This window comes from Drosophila rhopaloa, unplaced genomic scaffold, assembly GCF_018152115.1.
Source record: "Drosophila rhopaloa isolate 14029-0021.01 unplaced genomic scaffold, ASM1815211v1 contig_2, whole genome shotgun sequence".
NCBI lineage: Eukaryota > Metazoa > Arthropoda > Insecta > Diptera > Drosophilidae > Drosophila > Drosophila rhopaloa.
The window spans coordinates 670,266-688,562 of record NW_025335083.1 but is presented as its reverse complement, the minus strand read 5'-3'; the positions used below and the strand labels follow the sequence as shown (position 1 = coordinate 688,562).

Here is an 18,297-nt window from a genome sequence, read left to right as displayed (position 1 = left end):
CGTATTATCGCAGTGCAAAAGATAGGTTTTGGGAGTTGTAAAATTGATCTTGACAAATACGGATATGAACCGAAAATTTTTAAGCACTTTATTTATAAAAGTTGAATTATATATCAAATTCCAACCTCTTTTACACCTGATATTATTAAGGAGTCGAATACTTCTTCAGTGCCTATTGAAGAGGTGATTATAATTAACACCAGAGATAAAAATAATAAAGAGATTTTAGTACCTACCAGCAAAGTTAAATTATTATTTAGAGGCAATTAAATTCCCTCTGAAATAACTCTCCTATATACTAAAGTTCCTGTTTCGCATTTTGTTCCTTTTAATCAATGTTATAGATGTTTTAGATTTAACCACTTTGCACAACATTGCAAACAAAACGAGCAAAAATGTTATAAGTGTTCCTTAGTGCATCCCTCCACTTTTATTTGTAGTGATATTGTCTGTGTTAATTGTAAGGGAAACCATGTTTCGACTTCGCGTTCTTGTCCAGCAAGACAGTGTGAATTTGCAATTCAAAAATGTATGACAGCAGAAAATTTATCTAGAATGGAAGTTAAAGCTACGTATCCATCTCTTTTTGGTAGATTCGAAACAGTTGATTCATTTGATCATACTGCATTTCCTCAGCCTTTTTGGCAAAAAGTAAGTAATGAGAGCTCGTCAATGCAAAACAACACAAAATCAACAGCAGAAACAATGCACTCTTATAAACCTTTTAACAAAATAGTTAGAAACATGAAAAACCACAAAGCTGAAAATGTAAACGCACAGAATACTATGGCAGCCTGGAAAAGTGCTCTGAAAGAAAACGAATATATTTCATCTGAACGTTTTACACCAATTGAAAATAATAGACCGTCACAGATCGAGTCTGCTCTCGAAATTGCTGAGTGTGGTCTAAATAATTTACATGCAGAAATTTCCAAATTTTTATCAAACTTAAACAACGAAGTTAACAATGTTAATTCAAGAAAATTCCTTGACGAATTAAATACTAAAATTGCGCAAACAAATTGCAGAATTGATTTAATTAAAATTACTAATTCATTTAAATTTTTATATTTTTTATTAAAGCCTTTTTTTTCCCTTGATTCTTGAACTTTTATTTCTTGAATATGAAAATTCTACAATATAATATAAAAAGTCTTACTTCTAAAAATAATAAACAATTGCTGGAAATTTTTCTGGTGAATAATGATATTGATATTGCAATTTTATCTGAAATTTGGATCAAAGATAATTCAATGTGTAGCCTTTTAAATTATAATTTCGTCTGTAGAGAACGAGAAGACGGGTATGGACGTTTTGAAATAATACATTTTAGCACTTATATTGAATTAATTGGTATTAGAACTTTAAGTCTAAGTCCTAACATAAATGTTTTCAGTGTATATTCTGCTCCCAATGTGGACCTTAATACGTTTGAGCTTAGCTTTAATAATATTCTAACTTTTGTTTCATCATTAAACGGTGCTTCTTTGATAGGAGGTGATCTTAATGCTAAATCAATAGTTTGGGGTAATGAATCTAATAATTTTAAAGCAATCTTTTTAGAAAGGTCGTTAGTAAACTCGGAATTTTCCTGTATTAATAATGGCTCGTCAACTTTTTCAATAAATCCCAACTATACATCCGCTATTGATGTATCTTTAGTAAATAGAATCAACTACAATTTTAATTGGTCCGCAATCAACACAAAAATAACTAATAGTTATCATTTCCCAGTAATAATTGAAATTTTTAATAATAACTCCGTTACTGAGCATAAAATTTTGCATGAGAAGTTATTTTCGGATTTCTCGAAAATTCATATCTCAACTCTTGACAACCTGTATAGTACAACTAAGAACATTGTTTCTAAAAACACCTTTCATATTTCGCAAAACAATAAATACACTCCTAAGAAATATTGGGATGAATCCTGTGATAGATTCTTTAGATTAAGAAACGCTAGTCCCCAAAAGTATTATAAAACAAAATTATTCTCTGACGCAATTGAGTACAACAAAGCCAACAAAACATTAAACAATTATCTTTTTAAAGTAAAAAAATTGAATATGAACGCTCTATCTGACGATTTGTCTAATCCAACATCACCAAAAGATATGTGGCAAAAGATAAAAAACCTTAAAATGTATAAACAAATTAAGCCGGTTCAAAGCTCTTGGAACGAAGCAAGACATAAGGAATTTTTGCATAAGGAATTTTTGCATCAAACAGCAAACCACGATTCCAACGAGTTGGGATCTTCCTAATTTTAGTCTTAACTTTAATTTAGTTGATTTTATAACTTTTCTTAAAACTAGAAACCCAAATTCAGCTAAAGGATTGGACAACATTTCTTACAAAACAAGAAAGGAAAGCTAACTTCGGGCGGAACCGAAGTTAATATACCCTTGTAGAATACTCTATAATTATATTCTCCAAAATTATTCCTATGATGCATTCTTAATACTCATAAAAAATCCAAACTTCCTAACTTTAAAAACACCAAAGTTATGGCATTTCCAATCGTTCAGTTATATGGCAGCTATTGGATATAGTCGGCCGATCCTTATGAAATTTAGTAGGTCGGATTGATTGTCCAAATATAAAACCCACAGAAAATCCCAACTTTCTAACTTTACAAACACCAAAGTTATGGCATTTCCGATCAATCAGTTATATGGCAGCTATAGGATATAGTCGGCCGATCCCGGCCGTTCCGACTTATATACTGCGTGCAAAGGAAAGAAGGGTGTGTGCAAAGTTTCAATTCGCTAGCTTTAAAACTGAGAGACTAGTTTGCGTAGAAACAGACAGACGGACAGACAGACGGACAGACGGACAGACAGACGGACAGACGGACATGGCTATATCAACTCAGGAGGTGATCCTGATCAAGAATATATATACTTTATAGGGTCGGAGATGCCTCCTTCACTGCGTTGCACACTTTTGACCAAAATTATAATACCCTCTGCAAGGGTATAATGATTCTGAGCTTTCCTAATAATCAATTGGAAAATTTATTATCCCTGATAGTTGGCGCAAAATAAAAGTGGTTCCAGTACCGAAAAAAAATGTATACGCCTCTATTGTGTCAAACAATAGACCGATTTGCCTTCTTAGTATTTTATTTAAGTGCTTAGAAGGTATGATTAAAGTGCGGTTTGAATCTTTTATTAATTTTAATAACCTGTTACCTGATAGAACCTACGCTTTTAAAAGAAATCATTCGAATTCCCAATGTATAAATGACGTAATAAATAATATAGCAAATCTTAAAGCAAAAGGAATGCAAGTTATAGCCGCTGTATTGTATATATAGGGTTCATAATAAAATTGATAGAAAAAAGAGTTTTAGTAAGTAATAACCAAGAAATAGATGTAAGCAAAGGTGTATGTCAATGTAGTTGTCTGAGTCCCATTCTTTTTAATATTTATACTATAGTTTTTCATTCCATCAATGACGAAAACTGTATACTCTTTCAATATGCAGATAATTTATTTTTAGTGTGTTATGATAGACAGTTTACAAAAGCTAGAGATATTTTAGAACTTAAGATAAATGCTTTCAATAACTTGTGCAATATCAACAATCTTACTTTTAATTCCAATAAATCATCAATCATACATTTCAATAAAAGAAGACAGTCTGCAAACATAGTCTGTGATGATATAGCAATATCAGAAGTAGAACAAGAAAGGAAAGCTAACTTCGGGCGGAGCCGAAGTTGATATACCCTTGCAGAATATTCTATAAATTATATTCTCCAAAATTATTCATATGATATATATTATGATGCATTCTTAATACTCATAAAAAGTCGCAACTTCCTAACATTAAAAACACCAAAGTTATGACATTTCTAATCGTTCAGTTATATGGCAGCTATAAGATATAGCCGGCCGATCCTAATGAAATTTGGTAGGTCGGATTGATTGGCCAAAAATAAAACCCATAGAAAATCCCAACTTCCTAACTTCACAAACACCAAAGCCATGGCATTTCCGATCAATCAGTTATATGGCGGCTATATGATATAGTCGTCCGTTCCTTATGAAATTCGGTAGGTCGGATTGATTAGCCAAAAATAAAACCCATAGAAAATCTCAACTTCCTAACTTTAAAAACACCAAAGTAATGGCTTTTCCGATCGTTCAGTTATATGGCAGCTATATGATATAGTCGCCCGATCCGGCTCGTTCCGACTTATATACTACCTGCAATAGAAAGACAACTTTTGGGAAAGTTTCAAGCAGATAGCTTTAAAACTGAGGGACTAGTTTGCGTAGAAACGGACGGACGGACGGACAGACGGACAGACGGACAGACGGACAGACGGACATGGCTAGATCGACTCTCCTGGTGATGCTGATCAAGAATATATATACTTTATAGGGTCGGAGATGTCTCCTTCACTGCGTTGCAAACTTTTGACTGAAATTATAATACCCTCTGCAAGGGTATAAAAAGCCAACTATTTAGGTCAGATTATTTCTAAAGCCAATAAAACTAATATGTTTCTGCAAATGCTCAGTGGTTGTCATTTTGGTGTTTACCCAAATAAATCGCTTTTATTTTATAAAGCCTTTGTACGCTCTAAATTTAAGTATTCATGTTCATCATTTGCTAATACTTCTACTATTGTTTCTAAAGAGATAAAAGTGCATATACATTTTTATTTGCGACGTGCTCTTGGTTTAATAAAATCAACTCCTATAAATATAATTTATAATTTAGCGTCTGAACTCCCCCGGAGTTCAGACAAAAATTTATAACTGCTAAAGAGTTAGCCAAAACTTTTGCATACGGTTTACCTGTAGCATCTCTTTTGTCTAACTCTTTTATTGCTAAAAACACAATATATTCCGAATTTAAATACATCTTTGACGCCATCATGCCTTTGGACAATGTTTTAATTTCAACGCTCAAGATTACAACTCACACAGACTTTTTTAAAGGCTCTTGTTTAAATAAAAAATCAGCAAATGCTACCCTAATAAATACCCTTATCCAGGAAAAAATAAATTATCTATTATCCAAAAATGTTGAATTATTTTATACTGATGGCTCTGTAAATAAAAATTTTACAGGTTGCGCTTTTGTTCATAAAAGCTCAGAAACCATTAAAAGCTTTTTTACAAACAAAAAATTATCATCACTCACAGCTGAATTAATCGCCATAGATAAAGCCATCGATTTTGCCATAGATAACCAATACTTTTAAATTGCTATTTTAACTGATAGTTGTATCGTTGAAAAAATCTCATCCAGATAACTACATCGCTAAGAAAATCATAAAACAAATCGAAAACTCTAGATTTTTATTTTCAATAGAAAGGCATTTGATTCCAAGCCACGTTAATATAGAAGATAACGAATTAGCTGACATTGCCGCTAAAAATGACAAGGACAATGGTGTTTTCTTCTGTGATTGCTGGCCTTTGAAGGACGCTATTACTTATATATACAATCAAATTCACATGGATTGGGAAAATGAATATAATTTATACTGCAGCGCCTTTTTCCATATGTTACTTCAAAGCCTTGGTTTAAGGATAAAAAATGTAACCTTAATCGGTTAGAAATTAAGCAAATCAACCGTCTATTGAGCGGTCATGGCTTTGACAAATGCTCACTAGCTAAAATGAAAGTCACTAACAATAATCTATGCGACACATGCAACGTACCAGAAGATGCATCTCACCTCATTTTTAATTGTCCCGCCTTTTCAAATACACGCACTCATTTTCCAACACTAAGGAATCACAATGATATTTATCGTTTTTTTTGATAAAGAACTCATCGAATCTTACAAGCAAATCACAAATTTCATACGCACTGCTAATATTAAATAAAGTAATGAAATCACCTGAAATTACAATTAATTAACTCTTACTCATTAAACATCATCACTAAAATTCATCAACATGTTTAATACAAACAATCATTCGTTATTCATCGCCTACAATTGTTTTCACCACACACATAGGAGATGGCGTTAACCCGTTTTTAGACGAGGAGGCCAAATAATTCTCTCAGCTGCTCGAGGTTGAGAGTAACTTAATACCAAAAAAAAAAAAAAAATTAAAAATTTTTAAAAACAGAGCCAAACATTTCACTTTATCGATAGTGTCTATTTATTTTTGGGTTGCCAATTGGCGTGAAATTAATCTTAGTGAGCTCTTATTTCACTGTCAATAAAAGCAGCAAACCATTTCAAAATAAAAACATAAAAAGTGATTGTTGATTGAACATGCAGTTTTTCTGTACTCTGTTTTTTAATAAACTTTTTTATACAAACATTTTTGCCAAACAGTTTTGCTAGTTTTTAATACCATACTGAGGCAAGGAATCACATTATCTTACCAAAAACAAGAGCGCTACGAATACAAGCACCTACTGAGGTATATCCAAGTTGTCCGCTCTCCCAAAGTTTTTCGAAAATGTTATTATTTAAAAACGTTATCAGAAATAACAGTCAGACGGACTAAGTTTATACTGATTCAAGTAGTGCGATTGATTCTGTAAATCATTATTAAATTAGACTTATTATGGTGTTCTAACATGGATTTTAAGTTATCTGAGTGGTAGGGCTAAACAAGTCCCCTTTAAAGGCTCTATCTCTAATTTAATCCAAGTTACTTAGGCGACCCTAAATAAGCCACCGTGGCACACTACATTATTTATCAACAATCTCAGTCTTGACGAAGTCGTATGTACCCAGATGAGGAAACAGTCAAATTTTTCTCAGTTCAGTCTTACAATCGGATTTAAAAGAAAATCTTTTTAATTTTAATAACGCTAACTGAAAAGTAATGACATTTTTTTAGGGTCAATCCACAATATGCCACGTATCCACTGGGTGGTTGTGCGTTGACTAGAATCCTGCAAGCTGGATGGCGTCCTTCTGGATCCAAAACAAAAGTCTGACTATATATATATTGGTGGATTCAATGATATCTCTACTGAATGCTATCACTAAAGCCAAGGGGTATTATACAAAATACTACAAATATTTTTAGGATTTTTATTATATTATTTTTTTTTTTATAGATTTTAGAACACGCCACACAAGGATGGAACTTGTTTTCGTGTATTGACCAATTATTTCTAAAGATCTCAAAAAAGCGGGTAGCAGGTGCTCCATATTTGGGCAAATCAGGTTTGGTCATAGCCGGTCAAAAGTTAATCAGGATGTTGTTACAGAAGACGGCCGTGTCTGTCACGGCCGAGAATCCATAAATCTGGCGGGTGTCGTCTGCGGAGACGCCGTCGACCCAGTGGTGTTGCAAGATGTCTTGCCAGGCAGTTTGCATGTGTGAGCAGACGTTCCCGGTATTGACTTGAGGATTGACTAATCGTCTCCGTTACTGTCGGCACTCCCGTGTCCTGGAATATACATAAATCGGTTTTCTACATAATGGTGCCACTTCACCCCCAGCATCCTCCTGAGAGCCTTTGTAATGCACGTTTGCACTCTTTTTAGTGACGAATCACAGGCCGTGCCCCAGCAAGTGACTCCCCAGTTTAAAGTTGGAAAGACAAAGGCCTTAAAAAGCCGCACCTTGGCTTCAAGGGATAGGCCGCTACCTGGACGAAGGAGCCAGTCCATTTTGTCAAGTTTTGTTCTTGCTGATCCACAAACTCGATCAATTTGTCCCTTCCAACAGAGGTGACGGTCTAAGGTAACTCCGAGGTACGTCACCTTACCTTCCTGCTTGAGCCTATTCCCATCGATGTAAAGACTACGCGAACGGCCAGGGCGGAGAGCAAATGTGGCATGCTGCGTTTTGTCAACATTAAGCGCAATGTCCCATCGAGAGGCCCAGCACTCAAATTCGTCTAAGAATGTCTGGACACGTCGGGAGGCAGACGTAGTGGTGCTACCAGCAGCAAGAAATGCAGTGTCATCTGCATATGTGGCCAGGAGTGTACCACGAGCAACTGGGCTTGGAAGACTTGTTCGTATGAAACAAACTACACTAAACTATATGTATTATTATATTTTAAGCCGTTCAAAATTGTAAGATTATTTTTACATTTTGAAATGGACTCTGCATAAAATAAGCGTGGCTGGCCGAGGTTCCTTTCTATTTTAAATTGATGTTTTTTTTATATTTGGCATAACGTAAAATAAATTTCCAAGCGATTTTATTTTGTATGGCTAAATTTTTAATCTACCACTCTCGTACTATGCAACAATCTTGGAGATAATAAATTAGTAATATTTCTCGCCCACTCAGCGGCGATTAAATATTATGTTAACTAGCACGCGATGATCGCCGGGAAAAGGGGAATGCGTGCCACATGCAAAGTGAGGAAGCTACCACAGCGGACGGATATTACTAGTAATGATTACATGGGTGCGGTTCGCCTCACAAGATTGCGAGCTGTCCACAGGGTGCTGCTACTTTCACTTGGTCATGGTCATGGCCACGATGTGTTGGCTTTGGGCTAGGATGGCTCTAATCACTGAGTAATTATCACATTTTACAGACGCAGCCTGGTTCCCGCAAACATGAGGAAGTCTGGCCTTGGCTTATTGTTTGTAATTTGTCATGGAATTTGAATTCGAAAACGAAAACAGAGAAGCAGAAAAAAAACCAACTGACTGATTTCAGGCGTTTGCCAGCACAATTTGTTGCCGACGTCATCACGGTATATTGTAACAAGGGAAGGGGTAGCGAAATGAACATAAGGGCCAATGAGAACCCAAATAAATTTTCCAGCGCATGCAAATAAGTTCAACGGAAACCGCAGACCTTGCAACTGTACAAATAGGCGGACAGCCGTCTACGAATAAGTTCGTATCTTGCAGATGCAACTACTCGAAGATACTCGATGGAACAGTAAATGGCCGAGTTCAGTAGAACTACACGATAGTTCAGCAATCAGTGATTGAACGCTCATTATGCATTACGGCGTTTTAATTGTAATCGGCCAAGAAACTTTCAATTTTGTGGTAATTTCAAATGGCTTTTCTATGTATTTTCCCTGCACCAACAAATTAACAGCATTTAGCAAAACATTTGAAAAAACCAAATATTTTATGAATTTCAACAACAATAAAAATAACTACAGCCTTCTATAATTTAAGTGTTTTATTTTGTTTGCATTTGCTTCCTCTCTTCGTGTTAATTTTGTATACCCTTGCAGTGGGTATAATAGTTTCATTCAAAAGTTTGCAAAACACTGAAGACCATATTTTAGATCCTATAAAAAATATAAACGCTTGATCATCATCATCATTAGTCTATACATGTCCGTTCTTAAAAATTAGTCCGTCAGATTTAAATCTAAAAATCTTTCATGGAACTTCGCAAAAAGTCTTCTTTCTGTTGCATACGTCAGGGCCGAATCGGCCTACTATATCATATAACTCCCTTAGGAACAATCGGGAAAAAAGAGAAATAAAATTAGAACTTCGTACTTTTTTTATATATATGTAAACCTCAACGATTTCAGAATTACGCTTTTACTTTTATATATATGGGGCTGCAATATGAACGATCGATAAAATTATCGAAAGTCGACTTAGCTTCCTTGTTATAAGCATCGAAATCAAGGTGCAAAAGTATATATATAAAAATGTAAAACTGATATTAGAAAACGGTTATTTTTTGAAAACTCCTCAAATGAGAGAAAAGAGCATGGTGCCGTCTAAAAGTACCTTAAATAAGAGCGAAAAGTCATAATCAAATCAAGTATAGTTTGTCATCAATTTTTTTATTTACGCCCCCTATACGCTTTGGGCGAATTGGAATACGAGCCTTGACGAATTCCCTGGTCTCCCAATCTAGATCATGTTAAAGTGCCAGTGAACACCTTGAAACGCGATTTTCGGTTGTTAATGTTATGGATGAAATCTCCCAATAAACTAGTAAGAATTTCTATATTCAAGAAACTTTTTATCTAATTGATCGAGCAACCTTACACAATGCAAAACTAGAGAAATCATAAAAAGATTTTTATTTACAGATTGTTTAACCATCAGCAATTATTTAACTACAAGACATTCCCGGATGCCAAAGCCAAGCGATAGTTGTACTCCTCGAAAAGTTCCGGGGCCACTCGGTACGGCTGATCTATAACGGATAGGCGGATGGGCGTTTGGCACGAGGGCGTGGAATAGTTGGGCGTGGGCGGGGCAGATGGTGGGGCGTGTTGCGGGCAGCTTGGCGGAAGCGACTCGTAAACAGGAGCCGGCTGAGGTGTCTGGGTGATATACCCTTCATCGACATCCACCTTGGTGCTCGATTTTGATGCCAATGGAGTAGACAAGTAGATGATGGGTTGGTAAACGATTTGTGCCGGCTGGAGCCCAACGTAATTCGGCTGTGCTGCTTGGCCATATTCTTTCGTCTTGCCATACACCTCGGAGGTGCTCTCAGGTTGGGTGTAGCTGGGTGCAGGCGGATCATAGCTGGGAGCTAGTGGAGCAGGAGAATTGTAACCAGCTGCAGATGCGTCATAATAAGGAGCAGGTGCTGCCGGAGTTTCGTAAGAAGGAGCAGGTGGCGCAGGAGGTTCGTAAGAAGGAGAAGGAGCTCCTGGAGCTTCGTAGGAAGGAGCAGGTGCTGCCGGAGCTTGGTAAGAAGGAGCAGGTGGTGCAGGAGCTTCGTAAGAGGAAGCTGGCGGTGCCACATAGCCCGCATCGCCATCTCCGGGACCAATGTTCTGTGGTGCCACGTAGTTTGTCTGTGGCTGCGGCAACTGCCCACAGTTGCCGGTACACTGGCCACAGGGATTGGGGGTGGTGAAGAGGTTTGGCAGTTTCTTGAAGAGCTTCATCTGCTTAAAGGGATCCAGATCCTGAAGCTGTTGGCCATAACAGTTATTGGCCACAGCGGGTGCGGGGACAATTGGAGCCGGTGGGTTCAGCAGGTTGTTATTGCAGCAGTTATTGTTGCTGGGGAACAGATCATCCCACCACTTGAGTAGCGAACGGTTCGTGCGTTTCAGAGGCTCGTTTGGGGTCACCAAAGGACCCCCATCCACCATCAGATAATAGAGAGGCTCACCCGGTGCCGCAATTCGATTCGACACGCTCACCTTCTGGGCGGAAGTGGACAAAGCGAAAGCCATTGCCAGCAGGCTCAGAGGCAATGATCCTCTTCTGGAGTTCAGCATTTTGCGACTATTTAACCTCGCGCGGCGAACTCTTAGATTCAACTACCAACTCCAATAGCTGCCACTCAGTGCTCGAGCTGCCCGAAATACGGCGGATTATTGCAAGGTCAGCATGTGGTCATAACTTCGACGGGGTATAGTAGTTAATCCAATAACTATGACTGCTCTGATTAAAAAACTAATTTTCATCATGTTTTTCATTTAATTTACGTTATATTTGTAAAGACAATTATAAATAGGTTTATTGTTAAATAAGAATTGCCACTCAACTTGCTTATTTTAAATTTACCAAACCATTAAAACGGGTATTCTTTCGAACAAAGGGTGTTAATTGTTCCTTTATGCCAACAAGTTGTTAATGGATGACTGGTATGAGGAAATTAAAGCTGCAACTTGAGCTTTGCAAAACCAATGTCTAACCCAATTTATAGAAGACCTAATTTACAGGTGTCCCATTTAATCACAGGTTCAAGAGTCCCAATGAGGCCAATGACTTTACATTACTTGTGTTTTATATATTATTGTGCTGCTTTCTTTATTGTTTATTCAAATTGTTCTCTTACGTGCTCGAAATCAGCAAACGGAAGCCAAACATAACTTAAGGTTCCTGCTTTGTCCGTGGAGCGTGACTCAATTGGCTTTAAGGCCGGTATAGGCCTGGCCACTCAAAAGGAAAATACACTTGTGCAAACGGAAGTATATAAAAAAAAAAAAAGTAAACATGTTCACACAAGATATTTAACTACATACCTGTATAAAATACTTCCTAAAGTGACCGTTGGCATATTCATCACTTATTCATAGCATTTAACAAATTAAATAATATACAAGAAAGGAAAGCTAACTTCGGGCGGAGCCGAAGTTGATATACCCTTGCAGAATACTCTGTAAATTATATTCTCCAAAATTATTCATATGATGCATTCTTAATACTCATAAAAAATCCGAACTTCCTAACTTTAACAACAACAAAGTTATGGCATTTCCAATCGTTCAGTTATATGGCAGCTATAGGATATAGTCGGCCGATCCTTATGAAATTTGGTAGGTCGGATTGATTGGCCAAAAATAAAATCCATAGAAAATCCCAACTTCCTAACTTTACAAACACCAAAGTTATGGCATTTCCGATCAATCAGTTATATGGCAGCTATAGGATATAGTCGGCCGATCCTTATGAAATTTGGTAGGTCGGATTGATTGGCCAAAAATAAAATCCATAGAAAATCCCAATTTTCTAACTTTACAAACACCAAAGTTATGGCATTTCCGATCAATCAGTTATATGGCAGCTATAGGATATAGTCGGCCGATCCTTATGAAATTTGGTAGGTCGGATTGATTGGCCAAAAATAAAATCCATAGAAAATCCCAACTTCCTAACTTTACAAACACCAAAGTTATGGCATTTCCGATCAATCAGTTATATGGCAGCTATAGGATATAGTCGGCCGATCCCGGCCGTTCCGACTTATATACTGCGTGCAAAGGAAAGAAGGGTGTGTGCAAAGTTTCAATCCGATAGCTTTAAAACTGAGAGACTAGTTTGCGTAGAAACAGACAGACGGACAGACGGACAGACGGACAGACGGACATGGCTATATCAACTCAGGAGGTGATCCTGATCAAGAATATATATACTTTATAGGGTCGGAGATGTCTCCTTCACTGCGTTGCACACTTTTGACCAAAATTATAATACCCTCTGCAAGGGTATAATAAGTGAATTTTGTATTAAGAGATGTAGCAACAACACAAAATTAACATTGTTAAAATCGAAATTGAATTGAATGAACTAAAATCTAATTTATTTAAACATTTTTTTATTTACCAAAAACACAAGGAAGGTGATTGTTTGGCCTGTCATCACTTTTTATCAAACTTTGCAATATAAAAGCTTGTAACTTCGACAGTGCGTACCAAATTAAAAAAAAACGTAACTCTTCTTTGGACGAAAGGGTATTATTTCTAAAATTTTATACTTTCTGTTATTGCATTATAAATTATTATGAGCTTGTTGGTTTTTTCAAAATTTATAAATATTATAAATAAGAAAAGTCCTTTTTTCAATACCAAAAATTATTTTCTTATAATTAATTAGCAACATTTTTTAAGTTATGGCCGGTTGACAAATCGGTTTGTAAGTTGGTCTACATCCTTGTGGCAATCTAGTACCAAAGTTACAGCGACATTTCTTTCGACAATAGTGAATTGGGGGCGGTGGACGAGGGCGCGGTCAGATAGTTTTACAAATTGGTATCGCATTTATGGTGATCTAGTGTACCAAAATTGGTCTTTAGAGCCATAATGCAGTTGTTGTAATTTATATCAAATTAGCAATCCCATATTCTTATGTGGTTACCGAAGTTATTAAATAGAGGCCGTCCAAATTTGAAGTCATTTTTCCGATTTTAGTAAATTTAATTTTAGTATCAAGCATTACGAAAGCATGATGTATAATCAAAGTCAATTGGTCTACAGGAAAAAAGAGATGCTATTGTCGTTAAACATTGATCAAAAGATATTGTTACGCTCTATGGTCTCTATTCAAAATAAAATCAATCATAATTAAAATAAAAGAGAGCGATAAGAGCTTCGTTACTAAAATATTTTAAAAACAAGAAAGGAAGCAAACTTTATATACCCTTGCAGTTATTACAAAACGACTACATTTCGATTTATATTCCTATATGTTATTACTAAAAACAATGAAGCTATGTCGATTTTGCGCTGCAGTTGGCCATCGTTTCTATGGCAACTATTGTTGTCCCATTTTAATTTATTTAAAGCCGTAATTCCATAATAAATATTACCAAATCCCAAAGAACAACACAAAAAAATTAAAAAGAACAAAGTTATAATTTTTATACCCTTGCAGAGGGTATTATAATTTTGGTCAAAAGTGTGCAACGCAGTGAAGAAGACATCTCCGACCCTATGAAGTATATATATTCTTGATCAGGATCGCCACCTGAGTTGATATAAGCATGTCCGTCTGTTCGTCTGTCTGTCCGTATGGGTTTTATTTCTGGCCAATGAATTCGACCTGCCAAATTTCATAAGAATCGGCTGACTATATCCTACAGCTGCCATATAACTGAACGATTGAAAATGCCATAACTTTGGTGTTTTTAAAGTTAGGAAGTTGGGATTTTTTATGAGTATTAAGAATGCATCATATGAATAGTTTTGGAGAATATAATTTACAGAATATTCTGCAAGGGTATATCAACTTCGGCTCCGCCCGAAGTTAGCTTTTCTTTCTTGTTTTGAATTTTTTTTTTCCGATTGTTCTTATAGGAGCTATATGATATAGTCGCCCGATCCGGCTCGTTCCGACTTATTTACTACCTGCAATAGAAAGACAAGTTTTGGGAAAGTTTCAAGCAGATAGCTTTAAAACTGAGGGACTAGTTTGTGAAGAAACGGACGGATGGACAGGCGGACAGACGGACATGGCTAGATCGACTCTCCTGGTGATGCTGATCAAGAATATACTTTATAGGGTCGGAAATGTCTCCTTCCCTGCTTTGCAAACTTTTGACTGAAATTATATTACCCTATGCCAAGGTTTAAAAATTATATATAATGTAAAAAGTAATAATCTTATATCCGCTTACGCATCAACAATTTTGACATTATAAATATTGATGTTGTGAAATTTAAACATTTTATTGAACTTTATTTAAGGGATCCGTTGACAGAGAAAGGTGTTATAACTGCTGCAGGTATCTGTGCTTCTGAGCGATTCGCCCACTGGAGCGCGTATTGTGCCGCTTGCGTTTGTCGGGCTTAAGTAGTTCCGCCGCCTTGCTTACGAGTTCCTGAATACCGGCGCCGTCATCGGAAACATCGGCGTCCGAGGCTGGGAGGGGTGTGGTCTCCGCCTGGTCATCATCCCTGTCCATATCTTCGGCCGAGTCTTCGTCCTCGACGCGCTCATGCGCTATCCTAACTATGGAATCGGACTGTTCTGAAGTGGCTGGTTCCGTAGTGCTACTGGAGAAGTTCAGCTTCCCTGATCTTTCGGATTGAGCTTCAGGATATGGTGCAGCTTCTGTGGTAGAGGTGTTCTCATCGCCCTGGTTGAAATTGAATACCCGCTGAAAGAAGTTGCCATTGGGCGCAGCAACATTGTGAGCCGGTGCTCCCAGCATTCGGTTGAAAGGATTGAAAGGGTTGAGCGCTCCAAAAGGGCCGAAGGGGTTCAGACCCATGCCGAACTGCATTCCCATGCCAAAGGGGCCACCCACCTGGTGTTCCATGTCGAATCCCTGACCTCCCATCTGAGGATTCATGCCAAAGGGGTTGCCGAACTGGCCAGCCATACCGAATCCACCTCCCAAGGGACTTCCCACTGGTGCAGGGGCCAGACCGAATGGTGTGGCCATTGGTTGACCTCTCAAAATTCCAGCTGGGGTTCTCGGCAGAGCAAAGTACGGCGCCGGCTGCCGTTGCCCGTAGCATGGCATGCTTATGATAACCGGTTGGAAGCTTGGACAGGAGGTACTATAGCTCACCCCGTTGTCCGGTTGCGTTGGGCATTGAAAAGGCGGTGGTGAGGCACTACATCCACTACAGTATGGGTTGGGCGGGGGCGATACTTCAGACTGGGGGTACGTTGGAGGTGGTGGGGGAAGCGTTGGCGGAGCAGGAACCTCTGGGTATTGTATATTGTAAGGACTGTAGCCTGACGCAATTTGCCCCACCATTGGATCCACTGGAACTGTGGCCTGAGGCACTAGCTCCTCTTTGTTGCCAGCGGCTGCCAAGGCCTTCTGTGCTGGTGATCCCGCTCCTGACAAACTGCCGTAAAAAGCCCTCATAACCGGATCGTTTTCAGGGTCCTCCGTGTGCGACAACGGCACCCACATTAGCTGATCCTGAGGCAGGGGCTGATTTACTGGCTTGCGGTATTGCTGGTTGAGATCGTCCCGCTTAAAGTCGTCTTCAAATCTAAATCGATCCCGACTGCTCCCGACTATTTCGTGGTCTTTGGGTCTGCTCGACGATCTCGAATACGCTGCAGGATCATGCGTAGGGGGCGTGGCCGCTGGGCCTGGGCCAGATGAAACTCCTGTTGGAGTTGCTGGCGGGCTGCCCACAATTGGGTGAGAAAGTTCTGGCACGCCAGACGACTGCGCTGGAGATGCAGCCGGATGGGCAGCCATGGGGTGTCCATAGAATCCGTACTGGGCGTGGGGCTGGTGCTGCTGAGGAGGAGGCTGCTGGTGGGGCTCCTCCTGATATGGCGTCGGACGCGCTGACTGGTCTTGATGAATGGAACCTTCTGGAATTGCCTGCTGAGCATATGACCCGCCTCCAAAGGCGGGAAGCAACTGAAAGTTGTGAACGGAATCATGCTGTACGGTAGGAGGAGGGTTTATCGGAGGCGAAATCTCTGGGGAGGGGCGGTTCTCATTACCGGGTACCGTGGATTCCGCGCCCCGGCACATATAGAACGGCTCGCCCTCGCCTCCTTGGTGCCTGACCTCCACGCATCCTTGCTGTCCATTTCCGTCTGCAAAGTTAGCGCCCCGACACATATAGTACGGCTCATCCTTCGGGCTACTTGGCCTGATCTCCACGCAGATTGTTGTCATGGTCCGCTTGCTGCGATGTCTGCTTACCTCCCCGGCTCCAGTTGCACTTGCAGGTACTGAAAGCCCGATGATTAGACATGACCAAAGGAACAGCATCTTGAAGCTCTTTGGAAAAGTTTCCATGTTCTTCTTCCGCTCACTAACTTCCGATTGTGGCAGTGCAGCGCTTTTATAGTCTTGCACTTTCTGTTAAGGGAGCAGATCCATTACAACCGCAATTATAGAGACAACCAACATCCACAGCTTACCCAACTAAGTTCCCCGTAGAAATCTTTCGAAACCTCTTTTATTGCCTGAGTTATGTTTCCTCTATAAACTGCCACAGCGGGGGTTTGGCTAATTGCACAAGTTATCGGAGTTTAATTCGCATGAAAATCGTATCACTGAATAAAAAGCAATGCAAAGAACATTTTGGTACGGACCTGGGCAAGAGGTTTCGACTTATAACGGCGATACACTTCCATGTGCGGGGTCAATGGAATTTAATGTCAGCATAGAGAATGGTAAGCAGGACAAAACGCTATCTTAACTAATTCAAAATAGGAACGTTCTTTTTATCAAGGTCTTGAACTCTAAAATACATTCACAAAAATGAAAAAAATTGTTTGGGTTTTGGCCTGAATTTATTCGGTTATTGCTCAGTAATTTTTTGATCATTTTATTAAAGCTTTTGCCGATGTTTAAAAACTATTCAGGGTGTAGTAGAGCATCCGCTTGCACACTTCTGTGAAATTGTAAACCTCCTTGAATTCAGCAGATCCCCGCAAATTTTTGCAAGCATTGTGGCGTGTACAGTTCAACAAACTTCCCCGCTTCTTCCGATTTTTCAATGGTCAGCACTTTCCATGAGTGTCTGGGATATATGACACAGTTTTTTGCAGTGTGCTTAACATAAGCCAAAGCGGACATTAAATTGGTCAGTCGGTCAGCAAGCGTTAGATAGTTAGGAGGAGACAGACGGACATGGCTATATCGACTCGGCTAGTGACCCTGATCAAGAATATATATACTTTATAGGGTCGGAAACGCTTCCTTCTAGCTGTTACATACTTTTGCACGAATACAATATACCCTTTTACTCTACGAGTAACGGGTATAAAAATTTAAATATTTCGGAAAAGTAAAAATGCAGTTTTATTGTTTTTATCAATACCTATCGAAATGTAGAAGAAATTTTTCAAATCGGACTATTCGTTAAAAAGTTATGCGTGATCAAAATTTCTATCTCCATCTCCCTCGCACTCCCTTTACCTGAGTAACGGGTATCTGATAGTCGGGGCACCCGACTATAGCGTTCTCTCTTGTTTTGTATTCGATTTTTGGGTGTCCAAAACTTTAAAACGCTCTCCTGAAAAGTGGCCATTTCAAAGTCGGTGTACACGATCCTGCAAAATCTATCGGACGGATCGTTTTGATATTTTGCACAGTATTTCTCTACTAAATTCCTCAGGTAACGCTGTCGAGGTTTTTTTTTTTAATTTATTATTTTTAGAGCAACAAATATAATGACGTTTTGGGCGAAAATCGGGGTTTTTGAAAAAAATTTTAAAAATAAAAACTCAACAG

General features: G+C 38.6%; 2 protein-coding genes and 1 long non-coding RNA gene across 4 annotated transcripts; 1 reads left to right on the top strand and 2 right to left on the bottom strand.

Annotated features, from left to right (window-relative positions):
* The first annotated feature begins 6,123 nt into the window (after nucleotides 1-6,123).
* On the top strand, nucleotides 6,124-8,127 carry LOC108046518. 2 transcript variants are annotated; one of them, XR_001769386.2, is made up of 3 exons: nucleotides 6,124-6,402; nucleotides 6,829-6,989; nucleotides 7,052-8,127. It is a non-coding gene; the product is annotated as an uncharacterized LOC108046518 (long non-coding RNA). The 2 variants fall into 2 exon arrangements; XR_006417626.1 differs by having other exon boundaries at nucleotides 6,124-6,989; nucleotides 7,052-7,421; nucleotides 7,485-7,548.
* Nucleotides 8,128-9,944: 1,817 nt separating this feature from the next.
* On the bottom strand, nucleotides 9,945-11,148 carry LOC108048222 (extensin). Its single transcript, XM_017128740.1, has one exon. The coding sequence runs from the start codon at nucleotides 11,126-11,128 to the stop codon at nucleotides 10,004-10,006; it is 1,125 nt and encodes a 374-aa protein (XP_016984229.1). The 5' UTR covers nucleotides 11,129-11,148; the 3' UTR covers nucleotides 9,945-10,003.
* Nucleotides 11,149-14,828: 3,680 nt separating this feature from the next.
* Nucleotides 14,829-17,162, bottom strand: LOC108047854 (AT-rich interactive domain-containing protein 1A). Its single transcript, XM_017128226.2, has 2 exons — nucleotides 16,980-17,162; nucleotides 14,829-16,917 (listed from the first exon to the last, which is right to left on the bottom strand). Exon 2 carries the CDS (start codon nucleotides 16,852-16,854, stop codon nucleotides 14,842-14,844), a length of 2,013 nt encoding a protein of 670 aa, XP_016983715.2. The 5' UTR covers nucleotides 16,855-16,917; nucleotides 16,980-17,162; the 3' UTR covers nucleotides 14,829-14,841.
* Between the last annotated feature and the right edge of the window lie 1,135 nt (nucleotides 17,163-18,297).

What these genes read in the sequence shown, in the direction of transcription:
- LOC108048222 (XM_017128740.1), bottom strand. Translation starts at nt 11,128, where the DNA reads ATGCTGAACTCCAGAAGAGGATCATTGCCTCTGAGCCTGCTGGCAATG.
- LOC108047854 (XM_017128226.2), bottom strand. Translation starts at nt 16,854, where the DNA reads ATGGAAACTTTTCCAAAGAGCTTCAAGATGCTGTTCCTTTGGTCATGT.